At 52.0% G+C, this 16,795-nt stretch overlaps 2 protein-coding genes across 3 annotated transcripts; one reads left to right on the top strand and one right to left on the bottom strand.

The window, feature by feature from the left end:
• Positions 1–452: 452 nt before the first annotated feature.
• Positions 453–4,603, top strand: AGMAT (agmatinase). Its single transcript, XM_053997251.1, is given in 8 exon segments — positions 453–1,549; positions 1,669–1,871; positions 2,610–2,658; positions 2,794–2,989; positions 3,317–3,496; positions 3,690–3,701; positions 3,704–3,776; positions 3,884–4,603. Coding segments are annotated over 8 exon segments (1,209 nt in total). The 5' UTR covers positions 453–1,127; the 3' UTR covers positions 3,958–4,603.
• A 1,078-nt stretch (positions 4,604–5,681) lies between these two features.
• DNAJC16 (DnaJ heat shock protein family (Hsp40) member C16) lies at positions 5,682–15,911 on the bottom strand. 2 transcript variants are annotated; one of them, XR_008440401.1, is made up of 15 exons: positions 15,683–15,911; positions 14,532–14,598; positions 13,407–13,737; positions 12,977–13,161; positions 11,723–11,827; positions 10,972–11,130; positions 10,488–10,618; positions 10,073–10,256; positions 9,716–9,898; positions 9,406–9,482; positions 9,076–9,156; positions 8,890–8,988; positions 8,280–8,450; positions 6,984–7,872; positions 5,682–6,763 (listed from the first exon to the last, which is right to left on the bottom strand). XR_008440401.1 is itself a non-coding variant. In XM_053997249.1 (14 exons), exons 1-14 carry the CDS (start codon positions 15,841–15,843, stop codon positions 7,476–7,478), a joined length of 2,331 nt encoding a protein of 776 aa, XP_053853224.1. In that variant the 5' UTR covers positions 15,844–15,911; the 3' UTR covers positions 5,682–7,475. The 2 variants fall into 2 exon arrangements, 1 of the variants encoding a protein (XP_053853224.1); XM_053997249.1 differs by having other exon boundaries at positions 5,682–7,872.
• Positions 15,912–16,795: the final 884 nt, after the last annotated feature.

Raw genomic sequence — 16,795 nt, 5'->3', positions numbered from 1 at the left:
CCTTGCTGTGGGGATGTGTTTCGTACTCCTCCTGCGTGATAAATCACTGTCTGCTCCTGCAGTTTCCAGTTGGATGACAGTGGCTGATACCCCTAATCATCACAGGGTAACCTGCACTCAGGGTTTTGCACAGTGTTCCAGTGCAGCAAAGAGCACAGAGCCTGAGGAATCAGGGGAAAAGAGCTCTTGGGGGAGAAAGCTGCAAAAAAAGACCTTTGTAACATTGATCTGACCTAACCAAAGTGTGTGCTGCTGTTTCTTACATTACTGAGCTCTTGCAGTATGTTTCTGCTGCCTTTGCTTTGTGTGTGCCTAGGTCTGGCATGGATACTCTGGACACTCTGTGGAGCCGTTTGAGGAGTAAATGCTGTTGCTGTGTGGTGGATCTCTAAGCCCTCTTTCTGCCATGAACATCATTCCTGTGCCTTCCCTCTCTCTCCCAGGTCCAGTCTCTATGCAAGTAGGGAGCAGAATTAGGGGCTGGAGCCATCCAGTATCAAGTGTGTTAGTATTTGCCCAACCAGGGTTTTATCTGCACTAATGAACTCCACTCATTGGAAACTTGCTTTCCCTGGAAACTGTTTCAGTTCTGTCCTCAAAAATGGTCTAAAATGCTTGTCCTGCAGATTGTCCCTCTGGTCCTTAAATCCCTGTTAATGCTTCCCCTCTTGCTTGCATTTTGTCCCCCTGTGGTCCTGCTGTGGTCAAACTTCCCTTTTGTTTTCTTTCCCTTCTGCCTTCCGCTAATGAGACATTTTTATGATTTTTCAGCATTCTGGGTGCTTTTGTGCAGGTTAAAAGTACAGGCTGTTAATGCAACAAACGCTGCCGTGCTGTCTGTCTGCAAATGCCCAAGGGGAGCAAACTGGGACATATCCCAGCATGTCCCTCTCACCCTGTCCCACTAATCCCTGCACAGGCTCTTGCCCCTCACTGCTGTGTTTGTTCCCAGTGTTTGCCAGGACTTTGCCATTGGGAAAGGGGGTGGCTGGGAGGGTGAATGTGGAGGCTGGGCTGGATTTCTGCCCTTCCCCGGGCAGTGGAGTGTCCAGTGCACTTTGATCCTGGGAGGGAGGCTTGGCAGAGACAGCTGGTGCTCTGCCCAAGCTGGGAACGGGCTCCACAGCATGCCTTGCTGCATTCCCAGTGGGAGAGAGGGTGGGAGTGTGTGGGTCAGGATGAGGCCTCTGCTCTGGGCTGCCTGCAGCCAGCTGCTGCCCCGGGTAGCTGGGCTCTGTGCCCCCAAGCCAGCCGTGACCACTGTGGTAACTGCATCACACCACAGCCTGCAGCCTCTGACCCTTCTGGCCGCCTCCAGCTCCCCAGCCAGTGTGTCTGCAGGGTTCCTCCAGCCCCTGGTCCCAGGGAGCAGAGCCCCCAGCTGCTGGAGCTCGCAGTTCAACGCGCCCCCCAGTGCCCTGCTCGTGGCCCGGCCTGTGGGGGTCTGCTCCATGATGAGGCTTCCAATGCAGGCGTCTGCGGAGGGACTGGATGTGGCGTTTGTCGGTGTCCCGCTGGACACAGGCACATCCAACCGGCCGGGAGCCAGGTAAGGGCCAGCCTGGGGAAGCTCATGCTTCCCTCTGGCCATCAGGCACAGCTCTCCTGTGGTGAGAGGGGTGCTGGGAACAATGCCTGGTGGCGTTTCCCAGCCACGTCATCGCCCAGGTTTGGCCCGCGTCAGATCCGTGCCGAGTCGGCGATGGTGAGGAGGTACAACGGCAGCACCGGGGCGGCGCCGTTCGACTCCCTGCGGGTGGCCGACATCGGGGACGTGAACGTGAACCTCTACAACCTGCCCGACAGCTGCCGCCTCATCCGGGAGTCCTACCAGGAGATCGTGGCCTCCAGCTGTGTGCCCCTCACCTTGGGTAAGGAGCATGTGTCTCCCTGTGCTGCCGCTGTGTCCTGGGTCCATCAAAATCCCTCTACTCCTCCCGTCATTCAATCCAGGCTTGGCTGGAGGCGAGCGATGGATCCGTCTCCTGCCTGGGCTGTTGTGGCGTATCGTGGGTAAATTCACAGGCTCTCTGCTGAACAGAATGTTCTGTGATGCCTCTTCCTTTGGGTCAAAAATGAGGAGGATGAGTCAGTCTGTAAATAAAACCAGTGACGTGTTTTTGGTGTCCTGTTGAGCAGCACCCAAAGCAAGAGCAGGTTTTGTCCCTTGTGTCCCTCCAGCTGAGCGAGCACCAGGCTTTGCGTGACGCCTGATTTGGGTGCGTGTTCAAGTTTGCAGCTGTTACTGCTTGGCATCGCTGAAGGCAGTGAATGTGTGGAGTAACGAGGGGCAAGTCACCAGTTAGATTGTCCTCAGAAGCTGATCAAATGTCTTATTTATAAGCCCAATCAAGGGTCCTGCTCCACAGGCTGTCCCTGCTGGCAGTCCTGCATATCTGGTCCTTCCTAGAAGGAAGACCAAGAGAAGAAAGGACCCAGGAGAGGAAGCAACCTGCACATGGGAGTGTTAGTTTTCCTTTGGCAATGAAGCCCTGCATAAATAAGTACAGGATAAATGCAAAGAGGGAAAAAATTACTTGGGAACAAAAGTAATGAGCACGGAGCAGCTTCTGTAGTGTATTCCCCCTCTTCCCTGTGTCCTCTTGCAGGTGGAGATCACACCATAACATACCCAATCCTGCAGGCCCTGGTAGCAAAGTAAGTTTCTAATCTAGACATGGAGAGAAAGGACCTGGGAAAGAGCCTCAGCAAGGCTCCTGGTTTGTTGTCCCTGCTGTTGGCAGAGCTGCCATGCACGGGACAGGACTAGCGCGGCCACCCTGTCTCGACCAGGCACGGTCCCATGGGACTGGTGCACGTGGATGCTCACACTGACACCGGGGACACGGCTCTGGGGGAGAAGATCTACCACGGGAGCCCGTTCCGGCGTTGTGTGGAGGAAGGGCTGCTGGACTGCGGCCGCGTGGTACAGATCGGCATCCGAGGCTCCTCCTATGACCCCGATCCCCACAAGTACTGCCGGGAACAGGTAAACTGATCCGCTGTGTGCTCCCCCTGCCATAAATACCACGTCAGTAATATTTACTTGGCTTCAGCAGGGAAATAAATGCATGTTTTGCCTCTTGTTCCATGCCAGCAACTTGTCTGCAGGACAAGCACTCCCGGCTCACTGAGTGTCAGCTGAGTGGAGAGTTAGAAAGTGTGTGTGGGGAGTGGAAGGTGTTTCTAGGTGCACTTCTGCAGCTTCGCCCTGGAATGAGGATTGTTCCTGGTAGATATTCCCCAGCAGGGCAGGGGATGCTCCTCACCTCCCCCCTTTCCCTAAGCAGGTGCCTGTGTGTCTGTGCTCCCACAGGGTTTCCGTGTGGTCCCAGCTGAGGAGTGCTGGATGAAGTCCCTGGAGCCGCTGATGAGGGAGGTGAGGGCGCAGATGGGGGACAAGCCAATGTACATCAGCTTCGATATCGATGGGCTGGACCCTGCCTACGCCCCGGGCACCGGCACCCCGGAGATAGCCGGGCTCACACCTGCGCAGGTGAGGGGACACGCTGCCCTGCCCAGGGGGAAAGGGCTCTTTTGCTCCCTTTAAAGGAGGTCATTTCACCAGCACAGCAAAGTGGAAATTTAGGGAGGTGTTTCCTCATAGTGATAAGGATGGGGAAAGCAGAGCCTGGACCGGTCTGCTAAGTCAAATGTGTTTCTTGATCCCAAATCCATTTTTTCCCTAGGCTTTGGAGATTTTATTCGTGGCTGCAAAGGTCTGAACATAGTGGGGTGTGACCTTGTGGAAGTCGCACCAATGTACGATGTCTCTGGTGAGTCTGAAGATGCCTGAGGGCAAGACAAGTGCCTGGCACAGGTGGTTGTGGGTGAAAGCTGTTGGATATACACAGATTTCCTTTTTTTTGTCTTGTTATTTTAGGCAATACAGCCCTCCTGGGGGCAAACCTGCTGTTTGAGATGCTGTGTGTCCTCCCAGGAGTAAAGACATTGTGAGGGCAGTTCTCACCTGCCCTGGGACAAACACTACTCCATGTCCTCAGCCAGGCTTTCCATGTCCCCTTCCCTTCAGCCAGCTGCAGCCAGCATGGGCTTTGCAGCATGAAATAAATGCCATTTACCACTAGAAAAGGTACTTTTTAGCTGGGAAACTGTAGAGAACGGGCTAGACACTCTGTTTAACTGGGGTCTGGAGCTTTGGAGCTGCCCTGGGAAAGGGATAGATGAGGCTAATGCCATTTTGCCTCTGGAATGATTCACCCAGCTCACAGGGCTCCTGGAAAAACTGTCATTGGTAAAAGGTTTGTCCCATTAGGATGTTGCAGGAAGACAATGAATGTAGAAGAAGGGAGGATATGAAGGGGGCCTGAGCCTCCTGCTGAGAGTAGGGAGATATTTGACTAGAATGCCTGCTAGTGGAATAACCAGGAGTTTCCTATGGCAGGAGCAGTTTAACTCACCTGAAATTTCTGAGAGGACATGGAGGTGAGGTTAGTTTGTACATGGAGACACAGAGCCACCTCATCACACATTAAAATAGTTTATTTTGGTTGCGAAACTGTAATTGTCTTAAAACAAAATGACATCAGTGCCTGTTCACAAATACAAAAACAAAACAAAACCCCCCAAAAATAAAAAAGACAGCTTTGCCAAATAAGTTAATTTCCCCCCCTCCCAGTATCAAAAGTGCAAAATAGGTACCTAGTTCTCAGTCCTACTTGTCAGTCTGCGCTCGTGTCCTGGCTCCTGGTTGCTGTGGGTGAAGGGCAGGGACAGGGACAGGGAGGAGTTTGGGAACAATCTCCACTCTGGGGCCTGTATCCCTTTGCCTCAGCTCTGAGCACTGTGCCATCGCTCAGATCTCACTAGGAAAGTGCACTAGGACCCAATCTCCTCAATCTTTGGATTACGAATCACCGCATGTGGAACAGAATCACAGGTGTTTAGAAAATGATGGGGTGATGGCTCATGGCTGCTGGGAGAGGGCAGATCCCAGGATAAGCAGCTCTGACAGTGGTCTCAAGACAGCAAACACCCAGAGTGCTGTGCTGGCACTGCAGCCAACTAAACCAGGGGCAGAGCAGCTTGGCTTTTGCTTCAACTCAGGCAAAATTTCCATAAAAATCCAGCAGCTGTGCTCCTGTCCAGCTGCAGCCAGCACAAGTGGACTGATGCAAGCACTCCCTCAGCTGAGCCCTGGCTGAAAGGGGAAGTTAGCTGTAGTAAAAAGAAAATAAATCCAAGGATTCTGGCAGCGTGCAACACACACAATGGATGTGAAGGCCATAAAGCCTTCTCCCCTTCCTCAGGGTTGGGCTGAATTCCCTTGCTGCAGCATACTAGGCACTTTTTTTCATGAGTTGAGGGTTTTCTCCGTGTTTCTGATCAGCTTAAGAAACAGCAGAGATCCAGAGAGCGTTCTTCTGCTACTGCAAATGTTTAAGACATTATGTAGAGCCTTCTGCTGGGCTAAAAACTATTCCAGCCCATGGCAAGCTGTGGGAAAAGTGCAGGAGTGCTGCGGTGATTGCTCCAGCCAGGTGGAAACGAAGTCCAGAAGCATCAGGTGGCTCCCTCTCTGCTCTCTGTCAGCACTGCCTGTGTGCCTTCACAGGAGCTCCTGGGCAGGGAGAAGACCTCACCTTCCTTCCCTCTTCTTTAGTGCCTCATTCCGTGGCCCAGGGTGCACTGGGCTGGAATTAACTAACCTCATATAGGGATCGTTTGTAGCATCACAGCCTTTATTTGAAGCACGTTTTACAGGGGATCTGAGGTACCTGGGGGGGTCAGAGCATGCCAGTCTGCTCCCAGGATGGGGAGATGCAATGAGGCAAGGCTTTGGGAGCAATTAGGGTATGTAAGGAGTGCAATGACTAGAGCATTCCCAGCTTCTGTACAGGATCAGCAGCTGGGTTGGCAGTTATTCCTACTGACTGGCTGCTCTGCTAAGATGGTAACTAAGGTGGCAAGGGCTGAGTCTGGAATTAACACCATGTGTTCACTGAGTGCTCTGTGTTCCAAGCCCTGTGGCAAAGGCCACTGGCCCCCATCCCTGTGCTTTGGCAATGCTGGAGCCTGATGGTGCCACAGGGCTCCAGATCCACGGAAGGAGGAGGCCTGTGTGCCACTGTGAGCCCCAGAGCAGTGTAAAGGAAGAACAAACCTCACAGGATTTCAGTCCTTGCCACAAAGAGAAGCCCTGCTGCCTTGCTTGGTCACTCGAGGAGTGTTAAGCAGCCACGAGACTGCTGCTGTCCTCCCTCTACCCAGGGGCAGCCTTTCCTTGTGGTGTTGGAAGTGGCTGTTGGGGCACTGCTACAGCAAAGCAATGTCCAAACCCAGGGCTGTGCAGCTGCTCTAACCTCACACACCCCCAACGCTTCCAAAAGATGAAAGAAATACCCAAGCAAACAAACACAAAGCCACGGGAGCAGCCTGAGTGCGCAGAAATGGAGGTTTGGGGTAAGAAGGAAATGGGTGAGAGGCTGAAACCCAACATCTCAACCTCTGACTAAACCAAAGGAGCTTCACACGCACGCAACAGTCTGATGATACAGCACTTCTGGGGCAACGTTTCAAGAATACAATCGTTGAAGGATGAGGTTCCTTGATACAAAGGAAGGTTGGTTTGTACTACAGCTGGAAAGCTGTTTGCAAGGAGCCTGGGGACTCCCTGGCAGCTACGTAGAGTTTTTTTACACATCTACTGGCTCATAGCAGCTCACGCCTACAATTTGAGGACGCAGGTAAAGTTATGGCTCTAGGATACATCGTCTAAAATCGACAGAAGCAGAAAAGGCATCTGAAAAATCAACGTGACATTTAAATGACTCAACACTTTGACAGTATTTTACGGCCATGCCCTTTCCCTCCCTGTTATGGTTCAGCCAGTGAAGCTGCAGGTGGAACCATGACACGAGGAGCATGAAACATGCAGATCGCCCACGAGCCCACACCACGGGGGGTCCCAGCTAAGGTTTGCTACAAGGGAGATGCTCCTGACCAGATTCTGCATCACTTACCATGGGGAAAGCCAAGAGAGAATGACTGCCTGGTGGGAGGAGGCGTTTTGGAAGGGCAGGGCCTGGAGGGTCTGCAGAGTTACACCATGCACCATGGGCTAAGCACACGGGGATGGGGAGGGAGTACCGTGACCCGGCCTGCATCACCGGCCGCAGCTGGTCCGGACCCAGGGAACTCACGGATTTCTTCAACCAAGGTAAAACAAGAGGTGGGATGGGGGGGACTCAGGAAGCAGACGTGGCAGGACGAGAGGGGCAGAATAGACTTCTTGGCTCTTCGGTTGTACAGCGTCCAAACGCACGGCAGGGCGGTGGATGCGCTTGGCTGCGCTCCCGGGCTCCGGATGCAGGAGGTGTGTTTTAGTTGCCGGCCCCAGGAGTTTGTCTAAAACCTAAGGTCCATTCATCACGCTTGTTTGAGTTTTCCTGGAAAGAGCTGTCCCTTGTCATCTTCATAAAAAGTTTGTCCCCTTAGAATCTCTGTAAAATTCCTCAGTCTAGTGCAGGCCATGAGGGGATATAGAACCTCTGTAAGGAACCTTCTAGAAGGCGTTCCATCCAAAAGGACAATTTGTGTAATTTGTTTTTAATGGATCTAGATCCTGGGCTGCAGGAGGATTTCCCTCTGGCTTCTGCATGTTGTAAAGCATCGTAATCCTCGCACGATCCCAGGGTTCCCCCCTCGTCCCCTGATCTGTGAGGCTTAAAGAGGCAGAAGTATTTCTTGTGGCCATTCAGAGCCAGGACGTAGCCCGTGTAGTCACGCTCGAGGAAATGCTTGTCATACTGGTTTGGGATGGGGGCTGCATCCTGTGCAAACTCCAGCAGATACTCCAGCCACTCTCGGTGTTTGTCCAGGCTAAGGAAGGAGAAGTGAAGAGAGCTGCTCCTGGGGGAAGAGCAGAGAAGATCCTGGGATTAGCATGTGTCCTGGGTCTGGCTGGACTCCTACTGGACAGGTAAGGAATTGTCAACAAGGACAGGGCAGTGCTATGTTGCCACAGCTCCTTTTTCAGCTCAGTGTATAGAGCACTGTTGTCCTTTCTATTTGTCAAAACATGGGTACAGCCAAAGTGCCACCACAACCAACGCCTTTGGCCACCATCACCAAGTCTGGCTAGGAACAGCCTCTTGCTGTTTGGTGGCTCATTGCCACCGATAAGGGCAGAGGCCGCTTCGCTCGCCAGAAGCGTTCACTCCTCACAACGGAGCCAACCACGCTCCTCACATGTCACCAGAGCAGCATCACACAAGTGGTTAATACAGAACAGAAGCCCGGGAGAGGGCCCAGCCTACCCTGTGAACATGTAGACTTCTAGGGCGAACTTCTGGAGCAGGGGGGTTTTGGTGGAGTTGGACAGGATCAAGACGACGTTCATGTGCCCTGGCCTCAGGCGCACCAAGTTACTGGTGTAGTTGATGTCTGTTAGCTCAGTAACCTCAACAAAGCTCTTTTTGGGAATCCTGCTGCAACAAAAAGAAGACCGAGTGAAAGGGGAGCAAAGGACTGGGAGCAGCTGAGGATGGAGAAACTGTGAGTGCATTTGCCAGCCTGTTACGCTGAGCCATCCCTGTGCCTTGTAGCAAAAGCCAATGTAACTGGTGCAATAGCTTGGTTTGCACCTCCCTCAAGAGTGGGTCAGACCTTTACCTGTCCCCTGAGGATGCTGTCTTGGGCAAACCTGGTGGGAATCGTTTAATAAGCAGATTAGTGTCCCCCTGTCCTTGCTGGCTGGGTCCTGGCTGCGCACTAGTCCTCCTTCCTTGCTGTGCCTGCACTGCCCTGCACAACAACTGCACTATGTGCAACTTCAGCACTTCTCTGCTCTTCACTAGCCCTCCCTGCACAGGTGCTCCCTGAGCAATGCTTCTGCAAAAAACATTCTGGAGAAGTTAGAGAAGGAACCTGTTACTCTCTTTGCTGAAGCTCGCGTCGTTCTTCTCCGTCTTTGCGGCCGTTTCTTCTTTCCCCGAGGGTGGAGCGTCCCTTGTGTCACTTGAATCACTGCAGAGGAAGGTGATTTTGTGTGTGTTTAAGATCTTGAGGTCGGACTGAAGCACTATTCCTGAGGGCATTTTGGTGCACACTCACCTGAAAGCCTGAACAATAACGGTGCCAAAGAGAATGAAGAGCGCGGAGAAGAGCAAGGACAGGAGTGGCATCATTTCTCGCCTGAGGGAAGATGTGCAAGCAGCAGTCAGGTCTGTGAGTTCACATTTTATGCCTCAATTTCAGTTCCTGCCTATGTCAGATAACACTGTGTGCCTTCCCCACAAACTCAGCTTGTTTCTTGGGTCTTAAAGGCCATCATGTTTTTGAGTGCTGTCCTGCTCCCACCCAGAAGGATGTTAAAATTGGATCTGTTTTAAAATAAGGTGACAAGGAAGCAGTGAATACCAACAATGGATGCCCAATCCGTACCAGTTACTGTGAAACAAACTGTCCCACCAGTCTGAAATGTAGTCCACTGTGGAGTAGAACCATCGGATAAGGAACATCTGTTCGAAAAGAATGAAAAGCAAAAACCGAAATTAAAAAAACGAAAATTGTTATAAAGACTCCCAACAAGTTTGAGAATGCCATGAGATTCCTTCTGTAAGCAAGAAATCTTCTAAGAGTTTTGCCTTGTTATTTTAAAATATAAATAATGCCTCTGAACACCGATAATGGGATTGTCCACAAAGGTAACACACCTTTGTGGGTGTGGCATCTGGAAAGGCTGTGCACTTACAGGAGCGAGCTCATCATTCAGGTCTGCCACAACGGTCTCTGATGACAGAAGGCCGGGGTCTGTCCTCAGCTGGTCCAGGAGATCCAGGAGGATAAAGTTGTCCTCTTTGCTGCCTTGCCAGGCCTCCTCCAAGGCTTTATAGGCGATCTTCCCTGCATTATTGCGTCTCTCCAGAATGACCACCTGGATGAGCCAAGAGCACGGCACATGTCAGAGAGGAAGGGGCTTTTGTTTTCTTTTAGACAGATAATTCACTTCAAACCACTGCTCAGAATCAGGTGTCAGATCAAGGTACAGCATCAATTAAATGACAGGCTAAGAGAAGAAGGAATTAATAAAATAAAAGGAAACCCTCACCACTGATCTTCCATGATACTTCTCCTCATCCATCAGCAAGGCGTCTGCAAATTCTGGCTGCCGATCACTGTAGATGTGCACAAACCTCAGCGTGTCTTTTGTGTTGGCCACAGCAAAAGTCAAAAAAGCCTCATAAGCCTCAGCAAACTTCTCTCCTTCCTCAGTAAGCAAGACCACACAGTGCCTGGGTGACACAACAAGATGCAGGATTAAGAGCCAGTCTGGAGGTGAGAGGGAATGACCAACTCCTTTCCTCTTGCCAGAACAATCCTGATGAGCTCCAAACCTCTCTGACAGTGTGGATATTGAGCATGATCCAATGCAGTCATTGCTCTTTTCCCACAGAATCAAACCAGAAGTGACTCTAGGAGCAGCCGCAGAGCCTTGGGAAACAAAACAGGGACACCTCACTTACTTCCGCTGACGGTGAGACTTCTTCACAGGACACAGCTCCTGGAACAGCCTCTGGCTGGTAAGTCTGGCCACCATGAGGAACTTATTCTGGGAAAGGAAGTCATCAATGAGCTGCTTCTTCATTTCTCGTGCCTGGCAAGGACCAAGAAAGCAGAAGTCAGAAATGAACAGGAAAGAGGAGGGGAAAGCTGTTGGATGTTCCTAAAGAAGGCTGCCAGTCCTTGTGGTCATCACTGCAATCACCCAAGATGTTTTGAGGCCCCAAGACTGAAAAGTTACCTGCGTCCCCACTCCCCAGCAGGTTGGAGTGCCCCAAGCTTCCCTTGTCCTAACACTCTCTCTCCTCCTCCAAAGCCTGAGTTTAAGCTGAGAACAAACACTCTTCCTCCAAACTGCACCACTGATCACCCCCCTCATCACCAGCTTGGTCAGAAAAGCTCCGTGCCTGGTTTCCCTGAGCTCTTGGAGAGGGCTCTGAGTGATACCTGCATGACGTCAGCAGGCCGGTCGATGTGCTCCTTGAAGATCATCATGGTGGGAGTGTAGACATTGATGTTGTACTGGCTGGACAACTCCTCAGTGCCTCGGAGTCCGACGTACACGTACCCAAAGGACAGGTAATCTCGGTAGGCAAACGCCGTCAGCTGGGTGGGAGGGAATCCCCAGCACGTGTTTATGTTACAGAGTAAGCATTTTCTCCCACAAGTGCCTGTGGTGACTTTGCTCCAAGAACACATCCCGCTGTTTGAATGCCATCAGATGTGCTGTGAGAGGCAGATACCCTTCCTCTCCCTCACTGAACCAAATTGTGCATCCTCTTAGTCATTGTGCTGGGAGCCTCCACGAATCCACAGGTTTATTTACAACCTGACATGTTGTAGGGTGGCACGGGCTTCTTAGGAAATGTGATTTTCAGCAACCCAAATTAGATATGCCACAAACATTTCTCATTCCCAACAAAGGTTGTGCACCTGTGTCGCTGCTACCTCTGAAACACACCTGCTCCTTCACACCCGTGAAGGGTAACTGCATCAGGACAAAGAAACAGACTCCTTACAAAGCTGGCCATCTGGCCACATCATTTACAACCCACACAAATCACCTTGCTCTCCTCAAACCAGTCAGTGGTGTCTGGAGGCATTAGTCAGTCCACCTCTGCTCATGGCAGTAGTATTTTAATTTGGAACATCTGGATTTATAAGTAAGTCAACAAGGCAGTGAGAGAAATGACATTACCTTGTATAACAAGGGCACAACTGGCATGTGATCAAAGAGCAGCACGTGGGGCTTGTTGTCCTTCCTCCAGTGGGACAGAAAGTGGATGTAGTTTTTATCTGTAATCTTTAGACAGAAGCCGAATGTCAGTTTAACCTCTGAGCTGTCAGACACCAGCAATGCTCTGCATCCAGGTGTCTGAATGAGGGCTGAGCCTGAAAAGGCTCTCCAGGTGTTGCAGGAAGCAGACTGTGGGTTGGTCTTTCCAACATATATTCCTGATTAATGAGTGAATTAAAACCATCACTCTTGATCTCCCTCAGCCATATTAGTTATTGCAACATCTGCTGATGCCATTCCAAGTCAATGCCAACATCACTGTTCTCCTGCTTGTTGAGACCATATTCTTTATATATACATAAAAATGGGAAGCCAAGGGTTAAAAAGCACCTGAGAGCTCCACTAAATCTGCTCTGTTTCGGGTGTGATACCTATCAAAAAGGACATAAATGGCTGCAGTTACTGTAGAAGGGGAAATTATCCCTATTTTTGGGGCAAGGAGTCCAATAACTCCAATACCCAGAAGACAAGTGAAGAGTCCACTGGGGAAGGTGACCTCTGGTAAAGATCCTAAGGGAAAATGAGGTGAGGTGAACAAGGCCACAAGCAGAGGCCAGGCAGGTGAGAGTGCTGTGGGGGCTGACCCAGGCACATCATGGGGCGGTGGGCATTTTAGGACTCTGTCAAAAATCACCAGAAGGCTGAAACACAGGAATATTTTATCAGTTAGGAGATTTTACTTATGACTTTGAAAGGGCTCATGCTGCCAGCTTGTTTCAAAGGTCTGAAGGAAAACTGAACAAAACAAATGGGACTCTGTGTCAGTGAGTTTTAGCAGACATGACCTATGAGGTAGTGAGTGGCCCCTGATTTGCTGGATGAAATGCCAAGAAAGCAGGAGAAAAGTGAAATCCAGCAGGTTCCTGTCCTAGGGATAGCCTGGGTAGAGCCCTGGCAGCTAAGGGGTGTCACAGCTGGGGTCAGGTGCCACTGGAGTCACTGGTGTGACCATGTAGTAGCAGAATCCTCTTTTCAAGGACTAGTGTTACAGAGCTGCGGGGTGGGAAGGCTTCTGACAGCACCAGGGTCTGGAGCTTTGTGCCACAGATCAGCTTGGAGCCTGAATTAAACAGATTAACCACCGAAACAGCCAAGGAGAGAGGGATCTCCAGGCAGAGAAGAGCAGCAGCATCTGACAGCCCTGCTAGAACCTACCTTTTCAACAAGATTCCCTGGCAGAAGGTTCTCCACGAATTGCCGCAGGTTCTCCCGAACGACAGCGTTGTGGAAGAAGGTTATTTTCCCATTAATGAGCCCCAGCAGGGTCGGAGTGCTGTGGGCACCCAGATGATGGGCGAGGCGCCGTTCGTACCCCGCGTGAACGACACCGATTCCTGCTCCTGGAAAAGGAGAGCACCGGGTTCACCTGTAAGATCCCCCACAACCCAAATGCCCAGTGGAAAATTGATGACCTGCTCCTTTGCCCAGCACCCTGCTTTGGAGTAAGGAATGTTTGGGAGAGCATTAGGATAAAACCCTGAGGAAATCCACAGGGTCTAAACTGGGTCACACAAACCTGAAGGCAAACCACGGCAGCCTTACGGGGCGAGGGACACACACCCAACCCCAACAACCTCATCCTTACCCAGAGCTTCCAATTCCTGAGCAACTTCCTTCCACACGGGCTCGATGTGGATGCAGCTGAAGCACCAGTCTGAGGTGATTTTAATGAGGTAAGGTTTCTTGAAACTATCTGGCACGATTTCATTGATGTAGTGGGAAAAGTGAAGCAAATATTTCTCGTCAGAGGTGTCACGCCTCTCGGAATTGAAAGGGAAATGGAAGAAGGACTCGTCAAAATAGAAGCCATCGTGGAAGCGGTGGAACTGGCGATGCTGCTGCTGAGAGAAGCCCTGGCTTTCCCCAGCATCTCCGTAGCGATCAAAGTTTGCTCTTTTTTCCTCGTTGGAGAGAATCTGGAAAGCAAATGATGGAAAAATGACTGCCTGAAACCATGAGGGGGAACTGCCCCGACTGTAATCCCTCAGTAATTAACATAAGGAATTTGCAGTCTTTGCTGCAAATCAGACAGATAAATATTTTGGATAAAGGAAGCATCACATCCTTCTCAGCTCACTGTGGTAAATAAGGGTAAAAAACCCACAAAGCCCAAAGAAAAGGAGGCCCTAAATCCAGACTGCTGTAGGCACTTCTGTCACCAACAGCTCCTTGGGTCTGAACATCCTGTGTTCTGAGCACAAACACTCTTTTCTGGAGCAGGTTTTGCTGGTGTCTGTTTGAATCTGGAGGGTTCAGAAAGTGCCAAAAGTTTCATTGAGCAGCCAGAAGCCTTGCAGAGAAACTGCATTTTTTAGCAGGGAAATAAGGATTTATCTTGATTTTCATGGGCTTGGCTGCCACAAACTGGAGTGAACAATTTCCAGAACATGCAAATAACAACTGCTAAGAATAATTTGAGGTGACTAAATGCCTGTGATGATGAACGTTGCGTACATGACCCCAAAATGCTTTTATGTAGGTGTGACACAGTCAAGACGCTGCCCAGCCAGGCAGGGCTTGGGGAATACCCACTCCTTTCTTCTTTGAGGCTTTTTAGGCAGAGCAAATTTCTGGGTCGATAATGTCCACCTCCACAGAGTCAAGAACCTTTCCCACACAGAAATACACTGGAAAAACACAAAGCCATGTATGGAAAACTAAGGGCACTTAATGTTAACGATAGCAGGAGTTCACAAGAAACATGTGTTACCTCATAGGCCTTACTAATCTGAATGAATTTGTCCTCTGCTCCTGGGTCCTTGTTTTTGTCAGGGTGCCTGTGGGGCAGAACCAGAGGAAAAGGGGTCAGTGGGAGCTGTTGGCCTCTGTTTGGAACTGAGGACGACATGGGCAGTGAGGGTGTGCACTGACATCCCTGAGGCTGAGATCAGATTTATACCCAGCACGTGCTGTCCCTGCCCAAACCCCATCCCAAAATGCAGCAGTGGGATGTGTGCCCTGTGCCTGTGGACCTGTCCCTCTGTCTGCTCCATCCCAAGCAGCCCGAGCCCAGGACATGGAGTGTGTCTCCTTCCTAGCAATGCCTCCCTTGGCTGCTGCCCTACATAACTACCGGGCTCTCCCTTCAATCACCTCCTGCCACGGCCTCAGGGGTGTCTCACACAGAACAACATGGGCTCTAAAAGCTGCAGGTAAGCCTGCTGTATTCATTTGATTTCTATGCCGTGAGCCTGCCCTTCACCACACACCACCTGCATGAGGGGCGTGACGTTTGCGCATCCAACACATTTCCCTTCCACAGCCCTTGGACATCCAGGTATGAAGCTGAGACTTCAACCCTCATAAATCACAAGTTCCCAGGGAGAAATTTTTCTCCCCACAGCCAGTCTCCAAGAGAACTTTTTCCCCCATTGCTTGACTCTGGGAGAACTTTTCCCCCCACAGCCAGACTCTGGGAGAACTTTTCTCTCTGTAGCCTGATTCTGGGAGAACTTTTTCCCTTTGTAACCAGACTCTGGAAGAACTTTTTTCCTGTAGCCAGACTCTGCGACAATTTTCCCCCCACAGCCACACTCCAGGAGAACTTTTCCCTCCGTAGCCAGATTCCAGGAGAACTTTCCCCCATGTAGCCTGATTCAGGGAGAACATCTTCCCCTCCTAAGCAGACTCTGAGCGAACTTCTCCCCCCGCAGCCAGACTCCAGAGGGTTTTACAGCACGTATCGCTGGCATGGAGCATCTATATATGTCAGGCTGCCCGCCGGCCTGCGAGGACGCCGGGGCGCACAGCCGGGCGAGGCGGCTCACGCCACCACGGGCCGCGGGGCCTGGCGCTGTCACCGAACCGAGGCCGGGATCCGCTCCCGGGGCCGGGCTGAGGGGGTGCAAGGGCAGCACGTACCATTCCCGGGCGAGCCGCTTGTAGGCCTTCTTGATGTCGGCCTGGCTGGAGCTCCGGCCGACCCCCAGCACGCGGTACGGGTCGAATTCGCCCGGCACGGCCGCTCCCAGCGCCGGCAGCAGCAGGAGGAGCAGGAGCCAGCCGGCCCGTCCCGGCTCCATGGTCCGGCGGGGCCGCGGGCGGAGGGAGCGGACGTGCCGCCCTCCCGCACCGAGCGCCGCCGCTTCCGGCGCGCCCGCCCGCCGTCCCCATGGAGACCCAGCGCTTCCGGGAACGCGGGGCTGCCGCCGGCGGGCTCGGGGCTGCGGCCCTGCCGAGGGGCCGGGGCGGCTCGGCAGCTGTGGCAGTGCCGTGCGGTGGGTTCGGAACGGGGATGGTGGCAGCCGGGAGCGCCAGCCGTGTCCTGGGGGGCATCGGGCCGGGGAGGGGATTGTCCCGCTCTGCTCTGCGCTGGGGCGGCCTCAGCCGCGATATTGAGGGCAGGTGTGGGCACCGCAAAATAGCAAAGATTTTAAGGTGTTGGAAAGCGCCCAGAGGAGGGCAGTGAAGTTGGTGAAGGGCCTTGAGGGGAGGAAGAGCGGCTGAAGGCACTTGGTCTGTTCAGCCTGGAGGAGACTGAGGGGAGATTCATCCCAGTTACAACTTCCTCTGAGGGGAAGAGGAGAGACAGACACTGATCTCTGCTCTGGTGACAGTGATAGGACCGAGGGAATGGCTGGAGCTGTGTCGGGCCAGGGTTAGGTTGGATGTTAGGAAAAGGTTCTTCCCCCAGAGGGTAGTCAAGCACTGAACAGGCTCCCCAGGGAATGGGCACAGCACGGAGCCTGTCTGAGTTCAAGGAGCATTTGGACAACACTTCTGGGGACGTGATGTGACTCTTGGGATGTCCTCTGCAGGACCAGGACTCGATGATCCCTGTGGGTCCCTTCCAACTCAGCATGTTCTGTGACTCTATTTTGGTTTTTTGCTAAGTCGTGTTTATCCAAAGTCAAAGACTTCTTTCTTGTCTCGTGCTCTGGCAGTGAGGAGGTTCACAAAGGGAACTGGGAGGGAGCACAGATGGGACAGGTGACCTGAACTGGCCAAAGGGATATTCCACACCACAGAATGCCC

This window comes from Vidua macroura, chromosome 23 (assembly GCF_024509145.1).
Source record: "Vidua macroura isolate BioBank_ID:100142 chromosome 23, ASM2450914v1, whole genome shotgun sequence".
Taxonomy (NCBI): domain Eukaryota; kingdom Metazoa; phylum Chordata; class Aves; order Passeriformes; family Viduidae; genus Vidua; species Vidua macroura.
Note: the sequence above shows the minus strand (reverse complement) of the source record. Positions and strands in the feature narration are given on the sequence as shown.